Consider the following 26,688-nt stretch of genomic DNA (forward strand, 5'->3'; position numbering starts at 1 on the left):
ACGCACACCCGACGTGATAGTGACCACACACTACGTACACCCAACATTATAGTAACCAGACACAACGTACTCCCGACTTATATAACCAGACACTACGTACGCCCGACGTTACAGTGACAACACACAACGTACAACCACCATTATAGTGACCAGACACAACGTACTCCCGACTTATATAACCAGACACTACGTACGTCCGACGCTACAGTGACCACACACTACGTACACCCAACATTATAGTGACCAGACACAACGTACTCCCCGACTTATATAACCAGACACTACGTACTCCCTGACTTATATAACCGTTACAGACCACTACGTACACCCAACATTATAGTGACCAGTTACAACGTACTCCCGACTTGTATAACCACACACTACGTACACCCAACATTATAGTGACCAGACACAACGTACTCCCGACTTGTATAACCACACACTACGTACACCCAACATTATAGTGACCAGACACAACGTCCTCCCGACTTATATAACCACACACTACATACACCCGACGTTATAGTGACCAGTCACTACATACACCCAACACAATAGTGACCGGACACTACATACACCCTTAGCAATAGGGACCACACAATACGTACACCCAACATTATAGTGACCAGACACAAGGTACTCCCTGGCTTATAACCAAACACTACGTACACCCAACATTATAGTGACCGTTACAGTGACCACACACTACGTACACCCAACATTATAGTGACCAGACACAACGTCCTCCCGACTTAGATAACCACACACTACATACACCTGACGTTATAGTGACCAGACACTACAGACACCGACGCAATAGTGACCGGACACTACATACACCCGTAGCAATAGTGATGGGACACTACGTACACCCGACGATATAGTGACCGGACAGTACATACACCCAAAATTATAGTGACCAGACACAACGTACTCCCCTACTTAGATACCCAGACACTACGTACACCCGGCGTTATACTGATCGGACACTACATACACTTAAACGTTATAGTGACCAGTCACTACATACACCCAACGCAATAGTGACCGGACACTACATACACCCGTAGCAATAGTGACCACACACTACGTACACCCAACGTTATAGTGACCAGACACAACGTATTCCCGACTTATATAACCACACTACTACGTACACCCAACATTATAGTGACCCGACACTACGTACACCCAACATTATAGTGACCAGACACAACGTACTCCCCGACTCAGATAGCCACAGACTACATACACCCGACGTGATACTGATCGGACACTACATCCACCTGACGTTATAGTGACCACACACTACATACACCCAACGCAATAGTGACCGGACACTAAATACACCCGTAGCAATAGTGACCGGACACTACGTACATCCGACATTATAGTGACCAGTCACTACATACAACCAACGCAATAGTGACCGGACACTACATACACCCGTAGCAATAGTGATCAGACCCTACATACACCCGACGTTATAGTGACCAGTCACTACATACACCCAACATTATAGTGACCAGACACAACGTACTCCCGACTTATATAACCAGACACTACATACGTCGTGTTTGGTCACTCTAACGTAGACCGGACACTACGTAACCTGACGTTATAGTGACCAGACGCTACGTACACCCGACTTTACAGTGACCAGTCACTACATACGCCCGACGTTACAGTGACCACACACTACATACACCCAACATTATAGTGACCAGACACAACGTTCTCCCGACTTATATAACAAGACACTACATACACCCGACACAATAACGACCGGACACTACATACACTGGGCGTTATAGTGACCGGACACAACATACACCCGACGTTATAGTGACCAGACAATACGTACACCCGACGTTGTAATGACCAGAAATGACATACACCCAAAGTTATAGACGAGACACTGCGTACACCCGACGTTAGAGTGACCAAACACGACGTACACCCGACTTATATAACCACACACTACATACACCAGACGTTATAGTGACCAGACACAACGTACTCCCGACTTATATAACCAGACACTACGTACACCCGACGTTATAGTGATCGGACACTACATACACCCGACGTTATAGTGACCAGACACGACGTACACTCGATGTTATATAGACCGGACACTACGTAACCTGACGTTATAGTGACCAGACGCTACGTACACCCGACTTTACAGTGACCAGTCACTACATACACCCGTATCAATAGTGACCGGACACTACATACACCCGTAGCAATAGTGACTATACACGACGTAGACCCAACCTTGTAGACGAGACACTACATACACCCGACGTTACAGTTTCGAGACACTACGTAACCTGACGTTATAGTGACCAGATGCTACGTACACCCAACTTTACAGTGACCAGTCACTACGTACACCCGAAGTTATAGACCAGACACTACGTACACCCAACGTTATAGTGACCAGACACGACGTAACTCGATGTTATGGTGACCGGACACTTCATACACCCGACACAATAACGACCGGACACTACATACACCGGGCGTTATAGTGACCGGACACAACATACACCCGGCGTTATAGTGACCGGACACAACATACACCCGACGTTATAGTGACCAGACAATACGTACACCCGACGTTGTAATGACCAGAAATGACATACACCCAAAGTTATAGACGAGACACTGCGTACACCCGACGTTAGAGTGACCAAACACGACGTACACCCGACTTATATAACCACACACTACATACACCAGACGTTATAGTGACCAGACACAACGTACTCCCGACTTATATAACCAGACACTACGTACACCCGACGTTATAGTGACAACACACAACGTACTCCCGACTTATATAACCATACAATACGCACACCCGACGTGATAGTGACCTTACACTACGTACACCCAACATTATAGTAACCAGACACAACGTACTCCCGACTTATATAACCAGACACTACGTACGCCCGACGTTACAGTGACAACACACAACGTACAACCACCATTATAGTGACCAGACACAACGTACTCCCGACTTATATAACCAGACACTACGTACGTCCGACGCTACAGTGACCACACACTACGTACACCCAACATTATAGTGACCAGACACAACGTACTCCCGACTTATATAACCAGACACTACGTACACCCGACGCTACAGTGACCACACACTACGTACACCCAACATTATAGTGACCAGACACAACGTACTCCTCCCGACTTATAGTGACCAGACACAACGTACTCCCGACTTATATAACCAGACACTACGTACACCCAACATTATAGTGGCCGTTACAGTGACCACACACTACGTACACCCAACATTATAGTGACCAGACACAACGTACTCCCGACTTGTATAACCACACACTACGTACACCCAACATTATAGTGACCAGACACAACGTCCTCCCGACTTATATAACCACACACTACATACACCCGACGTTATAGTGACCAGTCACTACATACACCCAACACAATAGTGACCGGACACTACATACACCCTTAGCAATAGGGACCACACAATACGTACACCCAACATTATAGTGACCAGACACAAGGTACTCCCGGCTTATAACCAAACACTACGTACACCCAACATTATAGTGACCGTTACAGTGACCACACACTACGTACACCCAACATTATAGTGACCAGACACAACGTCCTCCCGACTTAGATAACCACACACTACATACACCTGACGTTATAGTGACCAGACACTACAGACACCCGACGCAATAGTGACCGGACACTACATACACCCGTAGCAATAGTGATGGGACACTACGTACACCCGACGATATAGTGACCGGACAGTACATACACCCAAAATTATAGTGACCAGACACAACGTACTCCCTACTTAGATACCCAGACACTACGTACACCCGGCGTTATACTGATCGGACACTACATACACCCAACGTTATAGTGACCAGTCACTACATACACCCAACGCAATAGTGACCGGACACTACATACACCCGTAGCAATAGTGACCACACACTACGTACACCCAACGTTATAGTGACCAGACACAACGTATTCCCGACTTATATAACCACACACTACGTACACCCAACATTATAGTGACCCGACACTACGTACACCCAACATTATAGTGACCAGACACAACGTACTCCCGACTCAGATAGCCACAGACTACATACACCCGAAGTGATACTGATCGGACACTACATCCACCTGACGTTATAGTGACCACACACTACATACACCCAACGCAATAGTGACCGGACACTAAATACACCCGTAGCAATAGTGACCGGACACTACGTACATCCGACATTATAGTGACCAGTCACTACATACAACCAACGCAATAGTGACCGGACACTACATACACCCGTAGCAATAGTGATCAGACACTACATACACCCGACGTTATAGTGACCAGTCACTACATACACCCAACATTATAGTGACCAGACACAACGTACTCCCGACTTATATAACCACACACTACGTGCACCCAACATTATAGTGACCACACACTACGTACACCAAACATTATAGTGACCAGACACAACGTACTCCCGACTCAGATAACCACACACTACATACACCCGACGTTATGCTCATCGGACACTACATACACCTGACGTTATAGTGACCAGACACTACATACACCCAACGCAATAGTGACCGGACACTACATACAACCGTAGCAATAGTGACCGGACACTACGTACACCCGACGTTATAGTGACCAGACACTACGTACACCCGACGATATAGTGACCAGACACTACGTATTACCGACGTTATAGTAACCAGACATGACGTACGCCCAACATTATAGACGAGACACTGCGTACACCCGACGTTAGAGTGACCAAACACAACGTACACCCGACATATATAACCACACACTACGTACACCAGACTTTATAGTGACCAGACACAACGTACTCCCGACTTATATAACCAGACACTACGTACATCCGACGTTATAGTGACAAAACACGACGTACTCCCGACTTATATAACCATACAATACGTACACCGGACGTCATAGTGACCAGACACAACGTACACCCGACGTTACAGTGACAGGACACTACGTAATTGACGTTATAGTGACAAGACACTACGTACACCCAACATTATAGTGACCAGACACAACGTACTTCCTACTTAAATAACCACAGACTACATGCACCCGACGTGATACTGATCGGACACTACATACACCTGACGTTATAGTGACCAGACACTACATACACCCAACGCAATAGTGACCGGACACTACATACACCCGTAGCAATAGAAACCGAACACTACGTACACCCGACGTTATAGTGACCAGACACAACGTACTCCCGACTTAGATAGCCACAGACTACATACACCCGACGTGATACTGATCGGTCACTACATCCACCTGACGTTATAGTGACCACACACTACATACAACCAACGCAATAGTGACCGGACACTACATACACCTGTAGCAATAGTGACCGGACACTACGTACATCCGACATTATAGTGACCAGTCACTACATACAACCAACGCAATAGTGACCGGACACTACATACACCCGTAGCAATAGTGATCAGACACTACATACACCCGACGTTATAGTGACCAGTCACTACATACACCCAACGCAATAGTGACCAGACACTATATTCAACCGTAGCAATAGTGACCGGACACTACGTACACCCGACGTTATTGTGACCAGACACTACGTATTACCGACGTTATAGTAACCAGACACGACGTACGCCCAACCTTATAGACGAGACACTGCGTACACCCGACGCTACAGTGATCAGACACTACGTAACCTGACGGTATAGTAACCAAACACTACGTACACCCGACGTTACAGTGACAGAACACTACGTAACTGACGTTATAGTGACAAGACACTACGTACACCCGACGTTATAGTGACCAAACACTACGTAACCTGACGTTAGAGTGACCAGACACTACGTACACCCGACGTTGCAGTGACCAGACACTACGTACACCCGACGTTATAGACCAGACACAACGTAAACCCGACATTATAGTGACCGGACACTATATACACCCGACTCAATAGTAACTGGGCACTTCATACACCCGACGTTATAGTGATCGGACACTACATACACCCGACGTTATAGTGACCAGTCACTACATACACCCGTAGCAATAGTGACTATACGCGACGTAGACCCAACCTTGTAGACGAGACACTACATACACCCGACGTTATAGTGATCGGACACTACATACACCCAACGTTATAGTGACCAGACACGACGTACACTCGAGGTTATAGTGACCGGACACTACATACACCCGACGCAATAGTGACCGGACACTACATACACCCGACGTTATAGTGATCGGACACTACATACACCCGACGTTATAGTGACCAGTCACTACATACACCCGTAGCAATAGTGACTATACGCGACGTAGACCCAACCTTGTAGACGAGACACTACATACACCCGACGTTATAGTGATCGGACACTACATACACCCAACCTTATAGTGACCAGACACGACGTACACTCGAGGTTATAGTGACCGGACACTACATACACCCGACGCAATAGTGACCGGATACTACATACACCCGACGTTGCAGTGACCGGACACTACATACACCCGACGCAATAGTGACCGGACACTACATACACCCGACGTTATAGTGATCGGACACTACATACACCCGACGTTATAGTGACCAGTCACTACATACACCCGTAGCAATAGTGACTATACGCGACGTAGACCCAACCTTGTAGACGAGACACTACATACACCCGACTTTATAGTGATCGGACACTACATACACCCAACGTTATAGTGACCAGACACGACGTACACTCGAGGTTATAGTGACCGGACACTACATACACCCGACGCAATAGTGACCGGATACTACATACACCCGACGTTATAGTGATCGGACACTACATACACCCGACGTTATAGTGACCAGTCACTACATACACCCGTAGCAATGGTGACCGGACACTACATACACCCGTAGCAATAGTGACTATACACGACGTAGACCCAACCTTATAGACGAGACTCTGCGTACACCCGACGTTACAGTTTCCAGACACTACGTAACCTGACGTTATAGTGACCAGATGCTACGTACACCCGACTTTACAGTGACCAGTCACTACGTACACCAAAAGTTATAGACCAGACACTACGTACACCCGACGTTACAGTGACAGAACACTACGTAACTGACGTTATAGTGACAAGACACTACGTACACCCGACGTTAGAGTGACCAAACACTACGTAACCTGACGTTAGAGTGACCAGACACTACGTACACCCGACGTTGCAGTGACCAGACACTACGTACACCCGACGTTATAGACCAGACACAACGTAAACCCGACGTTATAGTGACCGGACACTATATACACCCGACTCAATAGTAACTGGGCACTTCATACACCCGACGTTATAGTGATCGGACACTACATACACCCGACGTTATAGTGACCAGACACGACGTACACTCGATGTTATATAGACCGGACACTACGTAACCTGACGTTATAGTGACCAGACGCTACGTACACCCGACTTTACAGTGACCAGTCACTACATACACCCGACGTTATAGTGAGCAGACACGACGTACACTCGATGTTATATAGACCGGACACTACATACACCCGACGCAATAGTGACCGGACACTACATACACCCGACGTTATAGTGATCGGACACTACATACACCCGACGTTATAGTTACCAGCCACTACATACACCCGTAGCAATAGTGACTATACGCGACGTAGACCCAACCTTGTAGACGAGACACTACATACACCCGACGTTATAGTGATCGGACACTACATACACCCAACGTTATAGTGACCAGACACGACGTACACTCGAGGTTATAGTGACCGGACACTACATACACCCGACGCAATAGTGACCGGATACTACATACACCCGACGTTATAGTGATCGGACACTACATACACCCGACGTTATAGTGACCAGTCACTACATACACCCGTAGCAATAGTGACCGGACACTACATACACCCGTAGCAATAGTGACTATACACGACGTAGACCCAACCTTATAGACGAGACTCTGCGTACACCCGACGTTACAGTTTCCAGACACTACGTAACCTGACGTTATAGTGACCAGATGCTACGTACACCCGACTTTACAGTGACCAGTCACTACGTACACCCAAAGTTATAGACCAGACACTACGTACACCCAACGTTATAGTGACCAGACACGACGTAACTCGATGTTATGGTGACCGGACACTTCATACACCCGACACAATAACGACCGGACACTACATACACCGGGCGTTATAGTGACCGGACACAGCATACACCCGGCGTTATAGTGACCGGACACAACATACACCCGACGTTATAGTGACCAGACAATACGTACACCCGACGTTGTAATGACCAGAAATGACATACACCCAAAGTTATAGACGAGACACTGCGTACACCCGACGTTACAGTGACCAGACACTACATACACCTGACGTTATAGTGACCAGACACTACATACACCTGACGTTATAGACTAGACACTACATACACCTGGCGTTACAGTGACCAGACACTACATACACCTGACGTTATAGACCAGACGCTACATACACCTGGCGTTACAGTGACCAGGCACTACATACACCTGACGTTATAGACTAGACACTACGTACACATGACGTTACAGTGACCAGGCACTACATACACCTGACGTTATAGACTAGACACTACATACACCTGGCGTTACAGTGACCAGACACTACATACACCTGACGTTATAGACTAGACACTACATACACCTGACGTTATAGACTAGACACTACATACACCTGACGTTATAGTTGTGGCCGTCATGGTCGTTGTTGCCATAAGAGTTTGTTCTGCACATTCTAGATCAATAACGCCTCTGTGCTGTATGTTTCGCCGCTGGAAAAACTTCCGGAAGAACAGTTTGACGAGATATTGGACATCAACCTGAAGAGCCACGTGTTTCTCACCAAACTAGCTCTTCCACATTTGCTTGAAACAAAAGGTAAACAAGATTTACGTATGTTACATAATGCTCACTCTGATTTGAGCGTCATTGAATAAGCCTAGATCTAGCATGTGTGCGTGTCATGGAAGTGGTGTACCAGTCAATATCATTCGTGTTACCTAGCTGATGTCAAATGCTTCCAATTTGTCGAACACCGATGCGTCATCGATGATTTCCAGACTCGGTGGCGCTTTGCTATTTCCCTGGTCTAAAGTAAGACATTTAACAATGCATGTTTAAATACCCCTTTGCATTTCTAAGTTGGAATAACGTTTGTTTTTCAGGAAATGTAATCAACATCTCTAGTGCAATTACAGATATCGTTGTGAGTGTTTTCGTTTATTTTTCTTTAATTACATCTCATCACAATTAGAACTAGTCACAACCCCGGATGAATATGCTATTTCAAACACATTTTAGAAAAATGACACATTCGTATTCAAAAGTAAAACAACCTTGACATGTGCCGAGTGAGTGAGTGAGTTTAGTTTTACGCCGCTATATTCCAGCTAGATGGCGGCGGTCTGTAAATAATTGAGTCTGGACCTTACAATCCAGTGATCAACAGCATGAGCATCGATCTATGCAATTGAGATACGATGACATGGTCAACCAAGCCAGCAAGCCTGACCACCCGATCCCGTTAGTCGCCTTTCACAACACGCATAATGGGGTTACATGCCCCCTTTCCACAAAGCGATCGTAGCTCTAAGGTGATTCCTAACTCCCATAATTTAACATGGACTTACGACAGTCGTAGCGCTACGATCGCTTTGTGGAAGTGGTCCCTGAAGATCTATTCTAACCCGGATCTTCAAGAGTCCCATTTGTCTGTATTGAGAGTATTTTATATATTAGGATTTCGAATATAAAATCAATTTCGAAAAGAAATGGGCTCATTGTGGAATATTTTGCGTACAATTCACACATTGCTTAGGACGCACATACGGAAAACTTCAACCTGCTGACAGTTTTGCATGAAAGTACGATAAATAATTTTGAACTTTTTAAGACATTTAACCATATATGGATTGAACGTTTATCTTGGAAAAGACTCGTGAAGGTCCGGGTTAGAATATCGATCTTCAGTAACCCATGCTTGTCGTAAGAGGCGACTAACGGGATCGGGTGGTCAGGCCACAGGCCCTCGTGTCTTTGCGAGGATTAAAGATTCAAAAATATTATTTTGAGATGACCCCCGACTCGAAATGCTTCACAGTATAATACATGATGACAAGGCCGGACACTTCGCTACCATCGCATGTAATCTATTAAAACTTAATGTAAACATAATCATGGATGATTGGCCTATCGATCACCAATCACGACACCCACCAATTCTTTATTGCTATTTCTGCAAGTCGATTGAAACTCGATTTTGACTCTGAACAAAACAATCTTGACACAAATGGCTGACGATATATCCGCAAAACCGGGGGTGTGGTTGAAGCAATGTCGTTACGTATGTCGCAAAAGGCCTGCCGGAATACGACAGTCCGAGTTGCGTCTCGCTAACTGATATCCTTAATGGAGAAGATTAAATACATCATGGCTGTGTTGACAGGTTGAGGGTTGGGGCGCCTATATCATGTCGAAAGCAGCACTGGACAGCTTTACGGAGGTATTGGCAGACGGTACGTATGTTTGGTATTACGTGTATTATATAACGACGTCCAAAAGAAGTACACATCCTGGCTTTTGGATTATATTCCACAATAAGGTAAATATTTCTAGTGTTTTGATTCTGATTAACTTTGTTTTTGTGAGGTTAGTTCTTATGTTTTGTTGGTGTTTTCTTTTGTTTTATTTGCTGTTGTGTGTTAGTTTGTTGTTTTTGCTTTGTGTTTTGTTTGATTGTTTATTGGTATTTCATGTTTTGGAGTTTGATATTGTTGTTTTGTTAACTGTTTGTTTGTAGTTTTTATTGTTTGTGTGTTTTTGGTTTTATTTGTTGTTTATTGTTTTTAATTGTTTTTGTACGTTTGTTATTTGTTTTTTTATGTTGTTATTTTTGGTGGTTTTTTTTTTTTCTTTTTGGTGGTTTTTTTGCTTCTTTAGTTTTGTTGGGGGTGGGTGGGTGGGGTGTAATAAAAACTAATCCCCTTAACCCAGATGTGTACTTTCTTTTGTACGTCAGATTAGATATCGAAACGTTTTATTTGATTTTGTATGCAATCAATTTTTCCAGAAAAGGTATGCTTATTTATGTAAGTAGACTATACACCACGTACGCGTATAAACAAAGTCAATGTTGTATTTTAAGTGACACGGGTAACAGTTGTCAGTGTGAGCCAGGACTTAAAATCCTAGAAACTCTCAGGAGTGGTCATCCTATCAGCTAGTCTCCGTCATCAGCGATTGTTAATCTTATTTGTGACCTGTGTGAAATACGCAGCACAAGGTGATCATGGCTGCTTTATTTTCACGTCAGCAAATGAAAAGAATATGACTGAATGAAAGCAATATGACAATATTCAGAAATGTTGACCCCTGTTTCACACTGGAGCACCTGGTATATTTTGCGCCCATTTATTCAAGTGACTTTGTTCGAACAATCTCCCCGTTTTTTTCCAACTGGGGGCGGTAGGGTAGCCTAGTGGTTAAAGCGTTGGCTCGTCACGCCGAAAACCCGTGTTCGATTCCCCACAGTGACACAATGTGTTAAGCCCATTTCTGGTGTCCCCCGCCGTGATATTGCTGGAATATTGCTAAAGGCGGCGTAAAACTAAACTCAGTCAGTCAGTCTTTCCAACTGAATGAAGAGGTATCCTGATTAACGAGCGCTTCATAGAATGAAACTTTGGGTTGGATACCTCCAAAGGAGTTGCGAATGACACGACCACACACAGATCAACTGACTGAGATAATGCAGGGATTGGACTATACAATAAAGTAAATAATGACCCACGTCATAATAACTGTGCAATGATTGGTTTATCATTACAGAGCTGGGACCTTTTGGAGTGAGGGTTAACGCGCTGAAGTAAGTGTATAAACCAAGACAGATGTGTTATGGGTATGACAGCTGTGGGGGTGTAATACCGGTGCACGATACATGCAGGGCAAATGTAGAAACAGTTGTATGACAGCTGTGGGGGTGTAATACTGGTGCACGATACATTCAGGGCAAATGTGGAACAGTTGTATGACAACTGCGGGGGTGTAATACTGGTACACGATACATGCAGGGAAAATGTGGAACAGATGTATGACAGCTGCGGGGGTGTAATACTGGTGCACGATACATGCAGGACAAATGTGGAACAGATGTATGGCAGCTGTGGGGGTGTAATACTGGTGCACGATACATGCAGGACAAATGTGGAACAAATGTATGACAGCTTCGGGGGTGTAATACTGGTGCACGATACATGCAGGGCAAATGTGGAACAGATGTATGTCAGCTGTGGGGGTGTAATACTGGTGCACGATACATGCAGGACAAATGTGGAACAGATGTATGGCAGCTGTGGGTGTGTAATACTGGTGCACGATACATGCAGGACAAATGTGGAACAAATGTATGACAGCTTCGGGGGTGTAATACTGGTGCACGATACATGCAGGGCAAATGTGGAACAGATGTATGTCAGCTGTGGGGTGTAATACTGGTGCACGATACATGCAGGACAAATGTGGAACAGATGTATGGCAGCTGTGGGGGTGTAATACTGGTGCACGATACATGCAGGACAAATGTGGAACAGTTGTATGACAGCTGCGGGGGTGTAATACTGGTGCACGATACATGCAGGACAAATGTGGAACAGATGTATGGCAGCTGTGGGGGTGTAATACTGGTGCACGATACATGCAAGACAAATGTGGAACAGATGTATGACAGCTTCGGGGGTGTAATACTGGTGCACGATACATGCAGGGCCAATGTGGAACAGATGTGTGGCAGCTTCGGGGGTGTAATACTGGTGCACGATACATGCAGGGCAAATGTGGAACAGATGTATGGCAGCTTCGGGGGTGTAATACTTGTGCACGATACATGCAGGGCTAATGTGGAACAGATGTATGACAGCTTTGGAGGTGTAATACTGGTGCACGATACATGCAGGGCAAATGTGGAACAGTTGTATGACACCTATGGGGGTGTAATACTGGTGCACGATACATGCAGGGCAAATGTGGAACAGATGTATGACAGATGTGAGGGTGTAATACTGGTACACGATACATGCAGGGCAAATGTGGACGGTAGCTGAGTGGGTTAGGCGGCTGACTTTGTGTGCTGGCGATTGGGGGCCTGACTCTGAGGGTGTGAGTTCGAATCTGGATTGGGCTCAACTCTCAAAAGTACTAGAATTTGTAATTTTACTAAGAAAGAGTAATCCCAAATATAACACATGTTATAAATGTGGAACAGATGTATGACAGCTGTGGGGGTGTAATACTGATGCACGATACATGCAGGGCAAATGTGGAACGATGTATCACAGCTGTTGGGGTGTAATACTGGTGCCCGATACATGCAGGGCAAATGTGAAAAGATGTATGACAGCTGTGGGGGTGTAATACTGGTGCACTATACATGCAGGGCAAATGTGGAACAGATGTATGACAGCTGTGGGAGTGTAATACCGGTGCACGATACATGCAGGGCAAATGTGGAACAGATGTATGACAGCTGTGGGGATGTAATACTGGTGCACGATACATGCAGGGCAAATGTAGAACAGTTGTATGACAGCTGTGGGGGTGTAATACTGGTGCACGATACATGCAGGGCAAATGTGGAACAGATGTATGACAGCTGTGGGGGTGTAATACTGGTGCACGATACATGCAGGGCAAATGTGGAACAGATGTATGACAGCTGTGGGGATGTAATACTGGTGCACGATACATGCAGGACAAATGTAGAACAGTTGTATGACAACTGTGGGGGTGTAATACTGGTGCACGATACATGCAGGGCAAATGTTGAACAGATGTATGACAGATGTGGGGGTGTAATACTGGTGCACGATACATGCAGGGCAAATGTGGACGGTAGCTGAGTGGGTTAGGCGGCTGACTTTGTGTGCTGGCGATTTGGGGCCTGACTCTGAGGGTGTGAGTTCGAATCCCGGATTGGGCTCAACTCAAAAAGTACTAGAATTTGTACTTTACTAAGAAAGAGTAATCCCAAATATAACACATGTTATAAATGTGGAACAGATGTATGACAGCTGTGGGGGTGTAATACTGATGCACGATACATGCAGGGCAAATGTGGAACGATGTATGACAGCTGTTGGGGTGTAATACTGGTGCCCGATACATGCAGGGCAAATGTGGAACAGATGTATGACAGCTGTGGGGGTGTAATACTGGTGCACGATACATGCAGGGCAAATGTGGAACAGATGTATGACAGCTGTGGGGATGTAATACTGGTGCACGATACATGCAGGGCAAATGTAGAACAGTTGTATGACAGCTGTGGGGGTGTAATACTGGTGCACGATACATGCAGGGCAAATGTGGAACAGATGTATGGCAGCTGTGGGGTGTAATACTGGTGCACGATACATGCAGGGCAAATGTGGAACAGATGTATGACAGCTGTGGGGATGTAATACTGGTGCACGATACATGCAGGACAAATGTAGAACAGTTGTATGACAACTGTGGGGGTGTAATACTGGTGCACGATACATGCAGGGCAAATGTTGAACAGATGTATGACAGATGTGGGGGTGTAATACTGGTGCACGATACATGCAGGGCAAATGTGGACGGTAGCTGAGTGGGTTAGGCGGCTGACTTTGTGTGCTGGCGATTTGGGGGCCCTGACTCTGAGGGTGTGAGTTCGAATCCCGGATTGGGCTCAACTCAAAAGTACTAGAATTTGTACTTTACTAAGAAAAGTAATCCCAAATATAACACATGTTATAAATGTGGAACAGATGTATGACAGCTGTGGGGTATGTAATACTGATGCACGATACATGCAGGGCAAATGTGGAACGATGTATGACAGCTGTTAGGGGTGTAATACTGGTGCCCGATACATGCAGGGCAAATGTGGAACAGATGTATGACAGCTGTGGGGGTGTAATACTGGTGCACGATACATGCAGGGCAAATGTGGAACAGATGTATGACAGCTGTGGGGATGTAATACTGGTGCACGATACATGCAGGGCAAATGTAGAACAGTTGTATGACAGCTGTGGGGGTGTAATACTGGTGCACGATACATGCAGGGCAAATGTGGAACAGATGTATGGCAGCTGTGGGGGTGTAATACTGGTGCACGATACATGCAGGGCAAATGTGGAACAGATGTATGACAGCTGTGGGGATGCAATACTGGTGCACGATACATGCAGGACAAATGTGGAACAGTTGTATGACAACTGTGGGGGTGTAATACTGGTGCACGATACATGCAGGGCAAATGTAGAACAGATGTATGACAGCTGTTGGGGTGTAATACTGGTGCACGATACATGCAGGGCAAATGTGGAACAGATGTATGACAGATGTGGGGGTGTAATACTGGTGCACGATACATGCAGGGCAAATGTGGAACAGATGTATGACAACTGTGCAATAGTAATGTCACAGATATGATATAGATATGCGATTGGTGTGTGATAGTTATGTCATAGACATGATAAGGATAAGTGGCGTGTATATGTGATAGATGTGTGATAGTAATATTGCATGTGTGTGCAACATATGTAACAGATGTGTGGCAGTAATATTGCAGGTGTGTGCAAGATAAGTGAAAGATGGGTGGCAGTAATATTGCACGTGTGTGCAACATATGTAACAGATGTGTGGCAGTAATATTGAAGGTGAGTGCAAGATAAGTGATAGGTGTATGATAATAATATTACATGTGTGTGCAAGATAAGTGATAGATGTGTGGCAGTAATGTTGAAGGTGTGTGCAGGATAAGTGGTAGATGTGTGATAGTTATGTTGAAGATGTGTGCAAGATAAGTGATAGATGTGTGGCAGTAATGTTGCAGGTGTGTTCAGGATAAGATGTGTGATAGTAATGTTGCAGGTGTGTGCAAGTTAAGCCAGTGACAGATTTGTGATAATTATGTTATAGGTGAGTGAAGGATAGATGGATGTGTGACGTGTTTGGATGAGGGAGATGTAGCAGCGAAGAACATATAATTCAATACATGAGTGAAACATATGTGACAGATATGTGAGCAATCTATGTTTGTGTGATCAGTCCCGGGCCCCTGCCAAGCACCAACCTCTACACCAGAAGCAACTACGTGGAACTAACGGGAAAGCAGTTGTCAAAGGTATGGACATACAATAATACCGTGAGATGGATCCCAAAGTGATATTGTTGAAATACTCCAGAAAGTGACGTAAGCATCCCCAAATCACCACGGAACCACGCTCAAAGCGATTCCTCTCCATGACACAGGCTTGAGCATAACGCTTCCCCGAGACATCTGAAGACACATTGACATCCGTCACTGAGGAAAATGTTAAATCTGGTCTCCCTAAAAATAACAGTCCTTCACCACAACCGATGTTACCGTATCCATATGTCCTGTTTAGCAATGTGGCGCATGGACGTCCGGCACGTGGGAGATCGGCAACCTCACCAATTTTCTGATTACGCCTCAACAGTGGCGAAATGGTGTTTCCATGGCAATGGAAATGCGCAGCCACCTGACGTTGAGACATTCCCCCCACGGACCATCTCAATAGCCTCATGGCGTTGTGCAGTCGTACGTCGTGGCAGAATTGGCGGTTCATTAGTCGTTTAATTGTTTGAACGATCAAACGTCAAACAACTGAGTTTCCCAAAACGACAGCAGCTTTTGTCATTCATTGCACCACGTCGTTTATTTGAGATGCACAGGCGCAAACTTGTTGCACATGCCAAAACAACTGATGTCACGAAACGTCGCACATGCATATTTAATTCAGTAATTGCTGTGTTACCATCTGTATTTATGTTCACATTTATTTGGAAAATATATTTTGATTTCCCATATGCAATTTCTTTTCGTGGCTAGTATATATCAATGATATACGTCTTATCGTATACCCGCGATGGTCCTGTTTGATTTTATAGGAGATCCATACCCCTAGTCGTGAATTTCACCAAAGTGGGAAACATCTCACCTTCACTGCACTAGGCCTTCCCCCACATTGAAGATGACACACTTACTTAACAATTTATAAGTTTGTTTAGATCGTGTTTACTCCAAACCACTCACTTTATATTAACTGACACTAAAGCGTCTTAAAGTTCCTGTCAAGAAATTCAAAAAAGTAACTGTGCAGCAGAACCTCTTCAGATAAGCTCGATTTCGCATTGAAAAGGAGACTCATCTATTTATTCAAGTCTTGTGTATATTCCTTTGGTGTGGTGGGGTAGCCTAGTGTTTAAAGCGTTCGTTCGTCACGCGGAAGGCCCGGGTTCGATTCCACACATGGGCACGATGTGTGAAGCCTATTTCTGGTGTTATCCGCCATGATATTGCTGGATAATTGCTAAAAGCTGTGTAAAACTAAACTCACTCACTCACAGTCACTGTATTCTTTTAACTTAGGTTACCCTCATTTTCTTGCAGATGTTCGAAGACATGTATGCCAAAACTCCGCTCCGTAGAGAATGTCTCCCTGACGAGATAGCTCAGGTGGCGACCTTCCTGGCGTCCGACATGGCGTCCTTTGTCCATGGGGAGACTCTCCGAGCAGATGGTGGAATCCGGTTTAATGCGTAAGCCATCAGCGGCTTGCTGCGGATGGGACCACTCCTGGTGAAAAGCCAAACGTTACCTTATGATGATATCGTAAAACTAAACCTGTTTGCCCTGGTGATGGCGGAGCCATTTCTCACAGCTCCTGAATTCATAATTAGAACCTTTAATGTAGCCTAGCGATACTTATGCTAACTTCTATCCGTTATATTTTCTGGTGATATTTGAACCATTTGTCACAGCCCCGGAATTCTTAATTAGAACCTTTCCATATCTCCTTTTCACTTTGGAGACATGAGATGCAGTCTAGCGATCCGTTATATTTCTGTTGATGGTGGAACTATTTGATGTAGCTATACGATATCAGTTTAACAAAGTCCCCTTCATATCGTGGTGAAGTATAATCCAATATTGACGTAGTCTGATGAAAATATACAAATCAGATCAATCTCCTTGTGAAGTTGGAGACAGAGCCTTGCGATTCTCACAATAAACAAAGTCTTTTATCTCTTGGTGACGTTGTAAACGACTGATGAAGCCTGGCAATTCTTACATTAAACAAGGTCCTTTATCTCCCGGTGAAGTTGAAGACGACTGAAGAAGCGCCCTGGCTCTTCTCACATTAAACAAACCTATATGTCTCCTGGTGACGTTGTAGACCACTGGCAGAGCCTGGCGATTCTCACATCAAACAAACCTATATGTCTCCTGGTGACGTTGTAGACCACTGACAGGGCCTGGCGATTCTCACATTAAACAAACCTTTATGTCTCCTGGTGACGTTGTAGACAACTGACAGAGCCTGGCGATTCTCACATTAAACAAACCTTTACATCTCCTGGTGACGTTGTAGACAACTGACAGAGCCTGGCGATTCTCACATCAAACAAACCTTTTATCCACTGTTGACTTTCGAAACAACTGACAGAGCCTGATGATTCTCACATTAAACGAAACCTACTATCTCCTTGTAAAGGGTGAGCCAGCCTTTTTCGTCTGATGTTGGTCGACAAAACACTTTAACAGCTATGTTTTTCCACATAAGATTTTAATTTGTCAGTCAGCTGTAACCCTTTACAATTTCGACAACAGAAGGTATATAGGTTAACATACATTACGTCAAGAATAATTATTCCTGTTACCACTGATTTGTTTTTCATAAAAATTAATAAATATTATATAAAAGCTGCAATTGTTTTGTCTTTTGATTGATTGGAAGAAAGTCTATTTATGAATTAAAATACAGTCATTTTACTTTACTTGTAGAAGTGTACGCAAATTTCTACTTTACAGCACATTTCGATTTCCTTAAATAGTTTAACATTTACATGTATATTCTGGGTGATCGCTTTTGGAATGTTTAACTTTCAGTTACAAAGTTTTCTTACAATGAATTTAAAAGTGTAAAACTCTGTTTCAATGTAAGTAAGATTACTTATGATAACTTCTAAAACGTGGCTTACATGTAAGAAACGGTAATGTTCGTTGATTATCCCAGACCAACTGGCTAACTACAGTTTTCATTTATGATTAGATTATAAATGCAATGTCTATGTATGAGTTCTGCATGAGACAGAAAGTTGAGAAAACCCGAGTTTCATGATGTATACTTATTATTTGTGTGGCGGATACGATATCCAGCCAGGAAGCAAACTTCCTATGTACTTGTATAATTTCTTATGTTTGTTTGTTTTTGACAAAATATGCATTTTCCATCTCAGAAAAACAGTGTACAGTTTTGAAAATAGTTGCTATAAGATGTATACAACATTTTATCCTCATGACAAACTCAAAAGGAAAATTTAAGATAGTATCTATAAATTGTAGAGGCTTAACTAATAGTTTCAAAAGGAAACAAGTTTTCAGGTTTTTAAAAAATAAAAAGGCGCATATTTATTGCTTGCAAGATGTGCATTTCACAGCTGACCAAGAACAAATCATAAAACAGCAGTGGGGTTATAAAGAATGCTACATTAGTCCATTTAGAAGTAATGCAAGCGGTACAGCAATCTTATTTAATAATACCTTTGAATTTAAAGTACTACAATGCAAGTTTGATAAAGAAGATGGTAACTATGTAGCAGTAGATGTTAGCATTGATGATAAGATATTTACTGTAATCAATCTCTATGGGCCTAATTCTGATAAACCTGAGTTTATTAGGAAAATAAAAGAAATTGCTGGGAATTTAACATGTGATAAACTTATTATATGTGGAGATTGGAATTTAGTTTTAGACCCTGATAAAGATACTTACAATTATAAACATATAAATAACCCTAAAGCAAGACAGGAATTACTCAAAACAATTGATATATTAGATCTTAAAGACCCATGGCGAGAGTTTTACCCATCAGCTCGAAGATTCACCTGGCGACAACCAACACCATTAAAGCAAGCTCGTTTAGACTATTTTCTAGTTTCCCATAATATTCTCCAGTCCATTGAGAAAAGTGATATCATACCTAGTATAAACTCAGATCACTCTATAGTATCTCTTACAATTTCACTTTCGGACATGCAAAGGGGAAAAGGATTCTGGAAATTCAATAATTCATTACTAAAGGACAAGGAATATGTAGAAATGATTAAAAAAACAATAAATAACACTCTTGAACAATACGAAGACAAAACTGTTAAAGATGGAAAGATGTTTACAATAAATGATCAGTTATTATGGGAGATGTTACTTTTAAATATTAGAGGAACATCAATACTTTTTTCATCCACTCGTAAAAAAGAATATCTAGCTTTGGAATCGAATCTAGAACAGAAACTAAGTGAAATTGAGATTAAACTGGGAGACGTAGCTAGTAGACAGTCAGACGTATTACTAGAAGAATACAAATCAACTAAACTTGAATTAGAAAACTTACATAAAGTAAAAACACAAGGCTCCTTTATTAGATCAAAAGCCAAGTGGATAGAACATGGAGAAAAACCATCCAATTACTTTTTAAAATTAGAAAGTAGAAATTTTCTAACTAAATCTATCTCAGCTCTTGAAAAACCAGATGGAACGTTATTGAAGAAACAACATGAAATCATTCAAGAAGTGAAACATTTTTATGAAAAACTGTATGAAACTGAAGACTGTACACAGATTGATCTGGAAAACCTTTTTGCTAAAGTATCAGTGCCTAGGTTAGACTGTCAAACATCACTTTCCTTAGAAGGGGAGCTGACCTATAATGAAGTACTTGAAGCACTAAAAAAATGAAAAATGATAAGAGTCCTGGCCCAGATGGCTTCACAGCAGAATTTTTAAAGTTCTTTTGGTTAGACCTCAATAAATATTTGATAAATGCTTTAAATTATGCATATAAAACAGGGGCCTTATCTACTACCCCAAAACAAGGTCTAATCAATTGCTTGCCTAAAGAAAACAAATCAAAACTCTTTCTAAAAAATTGGCGCCCTCTTACTCTTTTAAATACTACTTATAAATTAGCTGCATCGACAATTGCAAATAGAATAAAGCCAATCTTACCACTGATTATCCATGAGGATCAAAAGGGTTTTTTATCGGGTAGATATATAGGTGAAGTGACTAGACTTATTTATGATATATTAGACTATACAGAATCATACCAGATACCAGGCTTACTACTACTTATTGATTTTGAAAAGGCATTTGATTCTGTGGATAGAAAATTTATACATAATGTACTTAACTTTTTCCGCTTTGGGCCCAGTATTCAAAATTGGATAAAATTATTTTTCGAAAACATTGAAACAAGTGTTTTGGTTAATGGTTTTGCAAGCCCCTTCTTTAAGGTTACAAGAGGTTGTCGTCAGGGGGGGATCCTATATCACCATATCTCTTCATATTATGCGCAGAAATCCTAGCAATAATGTTAAGAAATAATAAAAATATAACGGGATTAAAACTTGGTAATATATATTCCCTTCTAGCACAATTTGCAGATGATACCACCCTTAGTTTAGATGGATCAGAAAAAAGTCTCTACTCTACAATGAGTACATTATCCTTTTTTGCCAGATTTTCAGGATTAAAAGTAAACACAGAAAAAACCAAATTGATATGGATAGGTTCCAAAAAGAGATCAAGATACAAACTCTGTAAAGAGTATAAGTTGGACTGGACACAAACACAGTTTAAGCTATTAGGTATTGAATTTGATATTGATTTAGGAAATATGGTTAATCTGAACTATGTAAATAAATTAGATAATATTGAAAAAGAAATGGAACATTGGACAAAGAGAACTTTAACACCAATGGGTAGAAATATTGTGTTAAAATCATTATTACTACCTAAACTAAACCATTTATTCAGCAGTATACCAAGCCCACCTAAAAATATAATAGAAGCTTTTCAAAAGAAATGTTTTCAATTTGTTTGGAAATTTAAACCAGATAAAGTCAAGAGAGATACAATGTCACTACAGCCTAAGTATGGTGGCATAAGTGTACCCATATTAGAAAAAGTTATTGCAGCTCAGAAACTTTGTTGGATCAAAAGACTATCTGTTAGTAAGTCCAAATGGGCATGTTTCTTTTATGATCATTTAGTTGAGGCAAAAATAGTAAATTTGGCTGATGCTTTCTACATAGAAAACAATATTGTCCAAAATATCCACAACCAGTTTTGGAAAGAAACACTGTCAGTATATGCATCATATTTAAATTGTTGTGATAATATGGAACTATCTGTTACGGATGTATTGAATAAGTCAATCTGGTACAATAATAACATAACAATTGATAATAAGCCAGTATATTTTTCCCATTGGTATGAAAAAGGTATAACATATATTAACGATTTCTTCAACGATACAGGAAATTGGTTTAATTTCCATGAATTTATTCAAAAATATGCTTTGAATACAGACTTTTTAACATTTCAAGGGTTGAAACAATCTATCGCCCAATACCTACAAAGAATTAACTTTAGTCAAATACAAGACATCTCTCAAACACCAATATTACCTTATAATATTTCTAAAATCAACAGTACTTCAGGTAGTAGATTATTTTATGAAATGTTGCAAAATTCTAAATTTACAAAACTTAAAAGCTATAGCAAATGGGAGCTTTATCTTAATAAACACATTACTGAAACAGAATGGATAAACTATAGTTTGATGGCAAAAAGATGTACACAAAGCAGTGACTTAAGATGGTTTCAGTTTAAGATTTTACATAATATTCTCAGCACTAATTGTTATTTATATAAGATTGGCTATGTTAAGTCACCAGCATGTTCATTGTGTAAAGATCCAGCTGAAACTATAGCACATGTGCTTTGTAATTGTCAATATGCAATAGATATTTGGACAAAATTTACTGAATGGATTGAAGGATACATCGAAAGTAAAATTCACTTAAGTGAAGAACATATATTATTTGGATTTAAAGGTAAACATAATAATCCTCTTAATGTGGTGATAATAATAATCAAATATATGTTGTATAAATGTAGTAAGAAAGCAGTGAAACCTAATTTTATATGGTTTCAAAAAGAAGTATTAAAATATTATGAAATCTCAAAATTTATTGCCTTTTCTAATTGTAACTATGCAAGTTTTCATTCTTTCTGGTCATCCTTCCATTTACTTTTTCGAAATACTATAACTGACTGACTGTAACTACATGTATTTTGTATATATGTGTACTATATATATAAGAGGTAATGTACACATTATGTATTTACATCAACACTACTCACTGTACACTTAAAATACTTTCAATTGAAGAACATAAAGCTGCTGTAATGGAAATTGTAACATAAAAATGGAAATAAAAAAAATAAAAAAATTCATGTATATATGCTTCCTTTGGTTCTGTTATGCTAATAAATTTTCTATTAAAAATATATCATTTCTTTACATTAAATTTGTGTATTTTACATACGTGTCTCCTTAATACAGGCAAGATCCTTTTGAACGGCTCCATGGATTTGAACCGGTGCCGCTGGATAAAAAGAAGCGCGTATTTAATAGATATTCAAAATTATGAACCGTGATTAAATGCGTGTTTGTCTTGATCCTTGAATCAGTGTGCACACAATTCACACGTTCAACTCCATGGGAAGTATAGAAGCAAAGCAGAGTGTTTGCGCAAGGAGATTTTGCATTCAAATTTATAGCTGATTCAACTAGTTACAATACGACTTTGTTAATCGACCCGGGTTTCGGACCAACACATTACCTAATGAGATCCCTGCTGTTTGAGATCCTGCGGTTCAGGACCAGTGCTCTTGGAACGTACAGGGATTGTGTCCGTCAGGCATGGTCACGCATCCACTTCTTCAGCACATCCGGCGTCTATTAAACCTCTATTTTTAATTTCAAATTTTACAAAACGTTAAACTTTGTTCTGTCTGTTTATCACACTATCCACAACTTTTGTTGTTTTTTTTTTGTTTTTTTTTTTTTTTCATGTCATTATTCACATCATTATTCACAACTTTTGTTAGTACCCATATATGTGATTGAGAGCCTGAGTTAGCTGAACCGAATTCAAATAATCACCAATCGCATATTTCTTCAAATCGAAGAAAGCTTAATCCATTCAATACAATATTCCCCATTCCGTCACCCTCAGCGAGAAAATAATAATGAACATTTATAAAATCCACGCACTTATGCATGCTCGAAGTGCAAAGCGGGCGGTGGGGTAGCCTAGTGATAGAAGCGTTCGCTCGCCGAAGACCCGGGTTCGATTCCCTACATAGGTACAATGTGTGAAGAGCATTTCTGCAGTCCCTCGCTGTGATATTACTGGAATATTGCTGAAAGCGGCGTAAAACTAAACTCATCCATTCAAAGCGATAAGACATTATTATCCCGGTTAACCCAAGCGGCCTATTAGGCGCTAGAAGGTTAACAGTCTTTATGGCATGTTTGTTTTATTATATGATAAAGTTGTGCATCAATAAGAAACTTTTGCTGTAAACCTGTAAAGGAAAGCTGAGAAACCGCACTAAAAACCATATTACTCCCATTTTAGCTAGAGTTCTTAGACCTTTTGTGTGTCAGCGTTTCCCAAATATGGAGACTACTGAAGCAAATAAATATTCAAGATATTATCACAATTGTACAACCGACTCTGCTTTCAGCGGATATTTCTTCTACATGTGCAAATGGTTTGTTGCTTCTATTTTGATCATCACGTCACACCTGCATTTTCTGTAGAAGGCAGTTGGGTAGTCTAGTGGTTAAAGTATACGCTCGTCACGACAAACACTCTAGTTTGATACCCTACATGGTTGTAATGTGTGAAATGCATTGCTCACTATCAAAATGTTTATCTTTGTCGGTATGATATTCTACAGCAGTGAATGTAAAGGACGGATAGGTCGAATTCTCAAGAACTCACACAAACAGAATGTTAAACATATAGATCACTTAAGCATCAGCTGCAACCGTTTCACCTTCACCATAGACTGGTAGGTTGCTAGTGGCAACACCTAACACAGACACTATATGGCGGCGGTCTGTAAATAATCGAGAATGCAGTGATACACAGCATGAGCATCGATCTACACACTTGTGATACGATGACATGTATCGATTCAGTCAGAAAGCCAGACCATCCGATCCCGTTAGTGGCCTCTTACAACAAGCATGGGTTACTGAAGATCAATTCTAACCCGGATCTTCACGGCTACAGACACTGGGACCTAATAATACAACTGTAAGATGTCCCGATTAATGCAGAAATTATAATTATGCTGCGTGCACCTTGGTGAACGCATATTGGAGCATGTCAATTTGGCCTCATGTCAGAAAGGCCTCCAAAGGGAAAAAATTGCGACGGGCACATGGTCAAAATGGTCCATTCCATGTGGACATCAAAGAACTTTTCGAGGTCATTTTACGTCGTGCATAAAAGAAAACATTCCAACACTCTGTAAACAAATCTAAATAATACCAATATTTTTCTACTTACTTGGGGCGGTAGCACAGACTAATGGTTGAAGTTTACGTTTGGAATGACCAGGGTTCAATTCCCCAAATGGATACATTGTGTAAAGCCTATTTCTGGTGTTCCCCATCGTAATATTGCTGGAATATTACCAAAAGCGACGTAAAACCATACTAGTTTGCCTGATGTTGTTGTATTGTTTAACACAATTGTAAATTATAGTTATATTAACTTGTAGGAATGATGTTATTCTTTTAAATTCAGAGGATTCTCCCAATGTTGGGTTCTAGATTTCAGGTCACGTGATGTATGTTCTGACTGATGACAGGAAGCTGAGTCTGATCAGAGACATACATACAGAGAATCCTCCCATGAGATTACTGTCATGAAAGTTCCCAGATCCTTCACTTGGTCAATTACGAAGCAGCTGTTTTCAGTGAACACTATATATCTGACCTGGCCCGGAAAAGGTGAGTTGGCAGTCACTGAAGCTCAGATCGATTTCAAATACTCACCATGAGTAGCTGTACAACCGGTTCCATTGTCGTTTTTTTATGTATGACTATACTAGTATTACATACTGATTAAGAAATTGGCACCGCGAATAGTTTGGGGGATATTTGTATTATGCTTCATGTATGTTTTAATAAAGTATGCATGATCAATAACGTTTTTGTTCAGAATATTAAAACATGCCTACATTATTTCAGTGATGTAATGTGCCTTGACGTCCAGGAGGACCGTGTCTGTACCAGACGTTTCAGCAACGAGATGATATCTCGTCCCCGACGAGTTATAACTGTCATCACTCGCTGATAAGAAATCCACAATCCGGAGGACATAACTCCCAGATGACAGAAGCTCAAACCCTTTGCATTTGTTTGAAGTTAAAAAAAGAGACTTTTAATCATATTTTTGTGTGATTGTGGGTGAGATGTTTATCATGTTGAATAGCCAGGAACTGGCAAAATGTGAGCCAACATTCATTGTTCCATGCCACGCTTGCCGAAAAAAATA

At 41.7% G+C, this 26,688-nt stretch overlaps 1 protein-coding gene across 1 annotated transcript in view; it reads left to right on the plus strand.

Annotated features, from left to right (window-relative positions):
- The window catches only part of LOC124271045 (uncharacterized oxidoreductase MexAM1_META1p0182-like), a 31,511-nt gene extending 12,546 nt beyond the window's left edge, over window positions 1-18,965 (plus strand). Inside the window, exons 4-9 of the mRNA XM_046706101.1 lie at window positions 8,951-9,089; window positions 9,377-9,417; window positions 10,657-10,726; window positions 12,039-12,075; window positions 16,284-16,359; window positions 17,650-18,965. Of these exons, the coding sequence (XP_046562057.1) occupies window positions 8,951-9,089; window positions 9,377-9,417; window positions 10,657-10,726; window positions 12,039-12,075; window positions 16,284-16,359; window positions 17,650-17,802 (516 nt within the window). The 3' untranslated portion in view covers window positions 17,803-18,965. The remainder of the gene's footprint in view (window positions 1-8,950; window positions 9,090-9,376; window positions 9,418-10,656; window positions 10,727-12,038; window positions 12,076-16,283; window positions 16,360-17,649) is intronic.
- Window positions 18,966-26,688: the final 7,723 nt, after the last annotated feature.

The sequence above is a fragment of the Haliotis rubra genome, unplaced genomic scaffold (genome assembly GCF_003918875.1).
Source record: "Haliotis rubra isolate DU_JTF1 unplaced genomic scaffold, ASM391887v1 Scf157, whole genome shotgun sequence".
In the NCBI taxonomy this organism is placed as follows: domain Eukaryota; kingdom Metazoa; phylum Mollusca; class Gastropoda; order Lepetellida; family Haliotidae; genus Haliotis; species Haliotis rubra.